Raw genomic sequence first — 9,494 nt, forward strand, 5'->3', positions numbered from 1 at the left:
AGAGACTCTCACAGAAACCTCTCCTGCCTCATTCTTATCAGAAACTGAGAAACAAAATAACTGCAACCCCGTAAATAATGATAGTGGAATTAACATACAGTTTCATGGTATTAAAGAACATATAATTTTATATGCAGAGTCTGGTAATCCCAGGAAAGTACCCAGACACCTAACTGTACATTTAAATGCTGACAAATAAACACTATGGTAACTGTTTAGGCAGTTAGGCTAATCTCTTAAACAACATCGTAATGGTGTTCTCGATAATCAATATCTTTACCTTCATAGCCATGAACACATTTTTAGAATCCTATACGATTTTAAAGCCTTTATTATTTCTCAACTCTGTGCAGTAAAATTCACTTTATTAAAGGTTCACTTTTCATTCATGAAGACGACATGAAGAAATGTGCCAAAAACGTGTCTCTTGGACGAAAAATAAAGACTTTTAAAGATGAAGATGAAAATGAAATGACCATTATTACCAGGAGATGGCAGCAGAGGATCACTCATTGGCTGCAGCTGCCATTTCAACTCCCTAGCTTTTTTCACGTCTTGCTTTTTGATTTATTATAAAATAAATATTATAACATATACTTTATCGCACTGAAGTATAAAGTATAGCAAGTGCAGGAAGTCACAAAGTCACTTGTCATTTAAAAAAACAAATAAGGCCAGGCAACAGCCTATAATGCTAAATTATTTAAATACCTATATAGTTAAATACAAATTAAATAAGCTGGTATAACAATTAAATAAAGCATTCAATATTTTAAAATGTTTAGATTTAATTTAATAACTACATCGTTTAAGTTTTATCCAACACAGACTTGTTGCTGCTGTAGTTTTGTTAGTCTGAATGACTTAATGCACAGCTCTATTTTGACATCGGCTCGTCAGATGATTCGTTCCGTTGCCACTCAATCATAGCAATGACTCCCGGCATGATTTAATGGATTCACTCGCATAAATTTAACATTCGCGGTTGCCATTCCTGAAACGTTATGCGTGGACGTTTGGTACTCTTAGACAAACAAAACTTTTCTTCAAATTGTGAATGGATTATGTAGAGAAACCGAGCAAACGGCGCTCCCCTTACGGCACAGTACAGGTGACCGGAAATGACTGAGCTGGCTTATCTAAAACCAGGAAGTAATCGTGCATATGGTCAATTGCCATATTGCCAATATTAGTTCTGTTCAGTACTTTTTAATGCATTGTGCACAGGTGTGTGGTTATCCAGAGAGTGTCATTATAGATTTGACCACTATTATATGTTTTGTTTCTCCTTTATGTCTTTTATTCTAGTGTGTATGCGATTATGATTTTTTTCCCCCTCCTTTTTTTTATTTCCCATGAATTTTTGTCTCACAAAAGCCTTGTGAAAATGTTTTATGCCCTATGTATGTTATGTAACATGCTTAATTACATTTTATAAACCAATTAACTGTGTTGTGTTTTTTTTTTTGGGATGCCAAACATGTAATTCAAACCTCAATCCTTCAAAATAATTTTTTTATATATTTTAGTAGTAACATATGCACTGGAAAAAGGCAGGAAGATTTGAACTTATCAGTGTTCTTGGATAAGGTTTTCAGTTTCATGCATATTTTAAAATAGTTATTAGTGTGTGTGTATATATATATATATTAAATACAATATTCGACCACTATTATATGTTTTGTTTCTCCTTTATGTCTTTTATTCTAGTGTGTATGCGATTATGATTTTTTTCCCCCTCCTTTTTTTATTTCCCATGAATTTTTGTCTCACAAAAGCCTTGTGAAAATGTTTTATGCCCTATGTATGTTATGTAACATGCTTAATTACATTTTATAAACCAATTAACTGTGTTGTGTTTTTTTTTTTGGGATGCCAAACATGTAATTCAAACCTCAATCCTTCAAAATAATTTTTTTATATATTTTAGTAGTAACATATGCACTGGAAAAAGGCAGGAAGATTTGAACTTATCAGTGTTCTTGGATAAGGTTTTCAGTTTCATGCATATTTTAAAATAGTTATTAGTGTGTGTGTATATATATATATATTAAATACAATATTTTCACCCCAAACAGTGGTTTGGTATTCTTAAATGCTACTTTTCACATTTTCAGTTTGTTTAATAATTATTTTAATTAATATTTTAACAGCACGCCATACAGTGTGGCAACCATATTTTTGCTTACTTAAAAAAAATCCTGTTAATTACAAGTTTATTTACTCTTAACTTTTACCCAAATACTACACTAAAGATAGAATATGTAGACACTATAACTCGCATAGTATTATACATACTTTAGCACCTTCAGTTGGATGTGAGAAAAAAAATTACATCTTTTTATCATTACTTAAAATAAATAGGGACGCAAACACTGAAAATAGGATTCACAGTTTTAGTTGTGCAGAAGCTTATATTAAAACAATAACATAATGTGAAGTAAAAAATAAAAAAGGCTAAACTTCTATATAAGAATATACTTAAATGCTGGGGGAAAGAGCCTTATTTTCAGTTTCATGCATATTTTAAAATAGTTATTAGTGTGTGTGTATATATATATATATTAAATACAATATTTTCACCCCAAACAGTGGTTTGGTATTCTTAAATGCTACTTTTCACATTTTCAGTTTGTTTAATAATTATTTTAATTAATATTTTAACAGCACGCCATACAGTGTGGCAACCATATTTTTGCTTAAAAAAAATCCTGTTAATTACAAGTTTATTTACTCTTAACTTTTACCCAAATACTACACTAAAGATAGAATATGTAGACACTATAACTCGCATAGTATTATACATACTTTAGCACCTTCAGTTGGATGTGAGAAAAAAATTACATCTTTTTATCATTACTTAAAATAAATAGGGACGCAAACACTGAAAATAGGATTCACAGTTTTAGTTGTGCAGAAGCTTATATTAAAACAATAACATAATGTGAAGTAAAAAATAAAAAAGGCTAAACTTCTATATAAGAATATACTTAAATGCTGGGGGAAAGAGCCTTAACTAATTTTGTTTCACTTTTAAAATCAACAAGATTCAGTTTGGATACATTTGCCATATGTATTTGAAGATATTGCCACAATAAATTAAATATATACAATCGATTTCGTTACTCAGGTGCAGGACTTTTATTATGAAATGTTTCTAAACGACGACCAGGAAGTACAAACTACGTCAGTACATTACCAGTCGTTGATTTCGCGTTCACGTTGGATTGGATTTAAAATGTTTAATAAAAAGCCGCGCAGAAATTTCAGGCAAAGGAAAAACGAATCCAGTGATGAAGATGAGAATGAAAAGCTCAGCGGTGGTGATAGCGGAAAGGAAACGGAGAAAGCGAATTCAAAAGCGGATTCGCCGCGAAGTAACGTTAGTCCAAAGGCTCGCGAGTGCGACTCTAGTGATGCTGAGGAGCCCTCAGTCACTGCACTCCAGTCCAAAGGCACAAAACACCATTCAAAGAGCAATAAACTCAGCTTTCTTGATGAAAAAGACTGTGAGTATTTTATTACAACCTCTCATAAGCACTAAATAACTAATAAGATTGGTTTTAACGACGAAACTTGACTCTTACAGCCACCGAGGAAAGATTTACAGTGAAACGTTCAGTCAACAGAGAAGTTGTGTTCCAGGCTCGGAAAAAAGATGGTTCTCCTGCACCGTTAACAGGCTCCCAGGGTGTGTCTGTTGTTTTAATAACGGCATAGTTCTGCAGATTGGATTATGATCAATAACACTTAATTTGTTTCAGTTAAGAAGAGTAAGGATGTCAGTGTGCAATCTGACAGTGATTCTGATTCCTCGGTGGAAGACATTCCTCCTGACAGCGATGATGGAAGCTCTTCTACCATGTCAAGTTCATCTGGGTCTTCAATACCACAAAGAGGTTTGACTACAATCATTAACGTTACCCTCTGGAATTCCTCACTTGTGATATTTTGTTAATCTAAATAATATTTATTCTGCAATATTTTGTATTTTGAGGGGTTTTCATGCTACTAAAAATATTCATTTCTAATTTACACACCATTTATTTCTGTATAAAATAAAACAAATATTAGGAAATTCATATTATTTTAAGTTGATACAGTTTAACCCATTTAACCTTTTCTAATAAATTTTCCTTGTGTGTTCAAATTGTAAGTAGCACAAAACGTTTGTACTTTTCCAAAGTATAAATTTCATAATGTTAGATTTTTCTGTTTAAGTGACCAAAGACCACCAGAGAGTTAAAGAGATAGTTCACCCAAAAATTAAAATTCTGTCATTAATTACTCACCCTCATGTCGTTCCAAACCCATAAGACCTCCGTTCATCTTCGGAACACAAATTAAGATATTATTGATTAATTCTGAGAGCTCTCTGAGCCTCCCATAGACAGCAAGGGTACTACCACGATCAAGGTCCAGAAACGTAGCAAGGAGATCGGTAAAATAATCCATGTGACGTCAGGGGTTCAACCGTAATTTGACAAAGAACGCAAAGAAAACAAAAATAACGTCTTTATTCAACAATTCATCTCCTCCGCGTCACCCTGGTGCCATTTTGGAGAGTATCCACTGAACGCAAACAGCGTATGTTGTTCTGTGTCGGCTGCGTCAAAGTGTAAACAACGTAGAAAACGTATCCACGTGGAGCAGCTGACACAGAATAGCATATGCTGTTTACGCTCAGTGGATACTCTCCAAAATGGTGCTGCGGTGACGTGGAGGAGACAAATTGTTGAATAAAGTCGTTATTTTTGTTTTCTTTGCGTACAAAAAGTATTCCCCTAGCTTCGTAAAAAATTACGGTTGAACCCCTGACGTCACATGGATTATTTTACCGATCTCCTTGCTACGTTTCTGGACCTTGATTGTGTTACTTACATTGCTGTCTATGGGAGGGTCAGAGAGCTGTTAGAATTAATCAAAAATATCTTAATTTGTGTTCCGAAGATGAACGGGGGTCTTACGGGTTTAGAACGACATGAGGGTGATTAATTAGTGACAGAATTTTCATTTTTGGGTGAACTAACCCTTTAAGCAATAGTTCACTGAAGTATGTAATTTGTCATTATTTACTCACTAACACTTAAGTCTGGTTGTTAATGTCATTATTTGTTAAATGCTGCAGTCGTCGTTCCTGATGCGAAAAAGATTCATGCTGCCAAAGAGAAAAGGAGACAAGCCAGAGCCCAGCAAGATTACATTTCACTGGATTCACCCCGAACTCCTGGAAGCCTACAGGAAGAAGATCCGAGCAATGGAGAACAAGACAGTGACAATGAGCTGGACGATCATGAGCGCAGAATCGAGTTTGCACCCAAACCCAAGACTCTGAGAGAGCGAATGGCTGAGAAGATGGGTAAGAAACATGTGCTGCTGCAGTACTTGTGTACAGTGGGTACGGAAAGTATTCAGACCCCCTTAAATTTTTCACTCTTTATTATATTGCAGCCATTTGCTAAAATTATTTAAGTTAATTTTTTTTCCTCATTAATGTACACACAGCACCCCATATTGACAGAAAAACACAGAATTGTTGACATTTTTGCAAATTTATTAAAAAAGAAAAACTGAAATATCACATGGTCCTAAGTATTCAGATCCTTTGCTGTGACACTCATATATTTAACTCAGGTGCTGTCCATTTCTTCTGATCATCCTTGAGATGGTTCTACACCTTCATTTGAGTCCAGCTGTGTTTGATTATACTGATTGGACTTGATTAGGAAAGCCACACACCTGTCTATATAAGACCTTACAGCGCACAGTGCATGTCAGAGCAAATGAGAATCATGAGGTCAAAGGAACAGCCTGAAGAGCTCAGAGACAGAATTGTGGCAAGGCACAGATCTGGCCAAGGCTACAAAAAAATCCACTGAACGCAAACAGCGTATGTTGTTCTGTGTCGGCTGCGTCAAAGTGTAAACAACGTAGAAAACGTATCCACGTGGAGCAGCTGACACAGAATAGCATATGCTGTTTACGCTCAGTGGATACTCTCCAAAATGGTGCTGCGGTGACGTGGAGGAGACAAATTGTTGAATAAAGTCGTTATTTTTGTTTTCTTTGCGTACAAAAAGTAATCTCGTAGCTTCGTAAAATTACGGTTTAACCCCTGATGTCACATGATGGATTATTTTACAGATCTCCTTGCTACGTTTCTGGACGTTGATCGTGTTAATTACATTGCTGTCTATGGGAGGGTCAGAGAGCTGTTAGAATTAATCAAAAATATCTTAATTTGTGTTCCGAAGATGAACGGGGGTCTTACGGGTTTAGAACGACATGAGGGTGATTAATTAGTGACAGAATTTTCATTTTTGGGTGAACTAACCCTTTAAGCAATAGTTCACTGAAGTATGTAATTTGTCATTATTTACTCACTAACACTTAAGTCTGGTTGTTAATGTCATTATTTGTTAAATGCTGCAGTCGTCGTTCCTGATGCGAAAAAGATTCATGCTGCCAAAGAGAAAAGGAGACAAGCCAGAGCCCAGCAAGATTACATTTCACTGGATTCACCCCGAACTCCTGGAAGCCTACAGGAAGAAGATCCGAGCAATGGAGAACAAGACAGTGACAATGAGCTGGACGATCATGAGCGCAGAATCGAGTTTGCACCCAAACCCAAGACTCTGAGAGAGCGAATGGCTGAGAAGATGGGTAAGAAACATGTGCTGCTGCAGTACTTGTGTATATTAAAACACTGAAGTAGATCTCGAGATAGATGACATGTTCTGTGTTTGTTTTCTGTAGGTAGTGATAGTGATGAGAGTTTTTCTGACAGCCAGGAGGAGGAAGACCAGCAGATATGGGAAGAACAGCAAATTGGAAAAGGAGTCAAAAGACACCAAGTGAGACCCTCCACTGTGACATGAAACCTCAGTTAATGTCCTTGAGCCATTTTGGATTGTAAATAACATAACTTTAACTTGCTTTTTATTACACACTGCTTCCATAGTGTTTCAAGGACCTTTCCTTGTATTCTCAGAAGGAATGGCAGGCTCCTAGACCAGCCCGACAGAAGAAAATGGACATCCCCGAAACACTTCCACCAGTCAGCATTGATGTCATTAAGAAGAGAATCGTTGCAAAGTAAGCTGCGGAAATGCATTGGTTTTATACGTGTGTAGCCTAAACTATAAATATAAACTACTGTTCAAAAGATTTGGGGTTTTACCTATATCATATTATTATTTAGTTTATATATTATTTATTATTATACCTTTAAAAAAAAAAAATTACCTTTGTTGAACAAGGATGCATTCAATTGATCATATTATTTTACATAATATGTGTGTATTGTCACTGTATATTGATATGTATATATTAGTGCTGTCAAAATTAGTGCATTAATGCAGGTGATTAATTTATCCAATTTAACGGCGTTAAAAATATTTAACACAGTTAACGCATGGGCGGGGCTTGGGTTGGCCACCCCACTCACAACTGCTGCTTCCGTCTCTTTTTTCTTGACAAGAATTGCATCAGATCTGTCACGTTCAGCAGCGGCAGCTCTTAAAGTCATAGCAGCCAAATAACCTAATAACCTAGCTGCTGTGATGTCTGTTAATCAAAAAGCAAAAAGAAAACATCAATAATTTTTGTAGCTTTAAAGGTGCCATAGAATGCATTGATACAGTATTTTAAATTGTTCTCTGATATATACATAGAAGGTATGTGGCTTAGGTAAGGGCAAAACATCTCCAGAAACGGTTTTACATGTTCATTTACAACCCTAGAATTTGTCCCTAGAATGAAATGGCCTGTTTTTACCTTATTTGGAAGGGTCATGACTCATGAATAATAATGTTCAGCTCTGCTCTGATTGGCTGTTTCACAGTGCGGCTCAATGTTGAGCTCTGCTCTGATTGGCTGTTTCACAGTGCGGTGGGTAATTATACCATATATAAAATGCGGGCATCAGGGAGCCGCTATTAATATATTTGAATGCACGATCGCTTTTTACTTTCACTTTCAAGATTTGCGATCGCACGTGCTCTGTGTAAACTACAGCGGCAGTACTTACCACACATTTTACAAGATCAGATGCTTGTCAGTGGTGCTCAGGATCTGTAAATCATCCGCCATCATCCTCAGTCAACTCTCCTTACTCTGTTTATGTGGTAAGTGAAATCTTATGTCCTGTAACAGGCTACCGCTAGCAAGCAGCTAACCATGTCCCTTTAGTGGCTCGCGTTATTTGTTTTCCGTGCCTTTCTGCATACAGACACCAACAGCCTGGAACATAACATTTATTTCCATGATCTGCCATTTTCGCTATTATCCTCGCTTGTTTCTTCACAATACCTGCAGAACTTCTGATGATTCGGCTGTGCAGGTTCGGCAGGCGGCTGGCCATAGAACATGGGCGGGTATATGCAAATGTTGGGGACGTAACTATTAGTAATCCCGACTGTAATGTCGCAGTCGGTGTTATGTTCTGATTCGCCTATTTTTCAGTGGTCTTTTGCATGCACGAGATTTACATAAGAAGGAGGAAACAATGGTGTTTGAGGCTCAGGGTACGTCATTTCCATGTACAGAACTGTTATTATTCAACTATGCCAAGGTAAACACAGTTTTCCATTCTATGGCACCTTTAAGGATTCATCTGTATTTAATTTAATTTAGTGTTTGATAACTTTATTCAATTTCTGTGTACAGTGTCTCACAGAAGTGAGTACACCCCTCACATTTTTGTAAATATTTTCTTATATCTTTTCATGTGACAACACTGAAGAAATGACACTTTGCTACAATGTAAAATAGTGAGTGTACAGCTTGTATAACAGTGTAAATTTGCTGTCCCCTCAAAATAACTCAACCCACAGCCATTAATGTCTAAACCGCTGGCCACAAAAGTGAGTACACCCCTAAGTGAAAATGTCCAAATTGGGCCCAAAGTGTCAATATTTTGTGGGGCTGCCATTATTTTCCAGCACTGCCTTAACCCTCTTGGGCATGGAGTTCACCAGAGCTTCACAGGTTGCCACTGGAGTCCTCTTCCAGTCCTCCATGACGACATCACGGAGCTGGTGGATGTAAAGAGACCTTGCGCTCCTCCACCTTCTGTTTGAGGATGCCCCACAGATGCTCAATAGGGTTTAGGTCTGGAGACATGCTTGGCCAATCCATCACCTTTACCCTCAGCTTCTTTAGCAAGGCAGTGGTTGTCTATTTCCCCAAACACAACCTCTGGATATGACGCCGAGCACGTGCACTCAACTTCTTTGGTCAACCATGGCGAGGCCTGTTCTGAGTGGAACCTGTCCTGTTAAACCGCTGTATGGTCTTGGCCACTGTGCTGCAGCTCAGTTTCAGGGTCTTGCAATCTTCTTATAGCCTACGCCATAGAGCAACCATTATTTTTTTCAGATCCTCAGAGAGTTCTTTGCCATGAGGTGGCATGTTGAACTTCCAGTGACCAGTATGAGAGAGTGAGAGCGATAACACCAAATTTAACACACCTGCTCCCCATTCACACCTGAGAC

The 9,494-nt window shown here is 37.1% G+C and overlaps 1 protein-coding gene and 1 long non-coding RNA gene across 4 annotated transcripts in view; one reads left to right on the forward strand and one right to left on the reverse strand.

Moving 5' to 3' along the window:
• The window catches only part of LOC107592765 (uncharacterized), a 3,997-nt gene extending 3,312 nt beyond the window's left edge, over positions 1 to 685 (reverse strand). Inside the window, exon 1 of the long non-coding RNA XR_001610023.1 lies at positions 19 to 685. This is a non-coding gene — a long non-coding RNA (uncharacterized lncRNA). The remainder of the gene's footprint in view (positions 1 to 18) is intronic.
• A 2,486-nt stretch (positions 686 to 3,171) lies between these two features.
• The window catches only part of LOC107592766 (GC-rich sequence DNA-binding factor 2-like), a 16,035-nt gene continuing 9,712 nt past the window's right edge, over positions 3,172 to 9,494 (forward strand). Inside the window, exons 1-6 of one of the 3 annotated variants that reach the window (XM_016282317.1) lie at positions 3,172 to 3,509; positions 3,590 to 3,691; positions 3,765 to 3,899; positions 5,129 to 5,359; positions 6,757 to 6,854; positions 6,962 to 7,095. In XM_016282317.1, the coding sequence (XP_016137803.1) occupies positions 3,239 to 3,509; positions 3,590 to 3,691; positions 3,765 to 3,899; positions 5,129 to 5,359; positions 6,757 to 6,854; positions 6,962 to 7,095 (971 nt within the window). In that variant the 5' untranslated portion in view covers positions 3,172 to 3,238. Of the gene's footprint in view, positions 3,510 to 3,589; positions 3,692 to 3,764; positions 3,900 to 5,128; positions 5,360 to 6,427; positions 6,664 to 6,756; positions 6,855 to 6,961; positions 7,096 to 9,494 lie in introns of those variants that run through there. The other 2 variants (XM_016282318.1, XM_016282319.1) reach the window with 2 other exon arrangements.

Source organism: Sinocyclocheilus grahami, unplaced genomic scaffold (genome assembly GCF_001515645.1).
Source record: "Sinocyclocheilus grahami isolate Dianchi unplaced genomic scaffold, SAMN03320097.WGS_v1.1 scaffold158.1, whole genome shotgun sequence".
Lineage (NCBI taxonomy): Eukaryota > Metazoa > Chordata > Actinopteri > Cypriniformes > Cyprinidae > Sinocyclocheilus > Sinocyclocheilus grahami.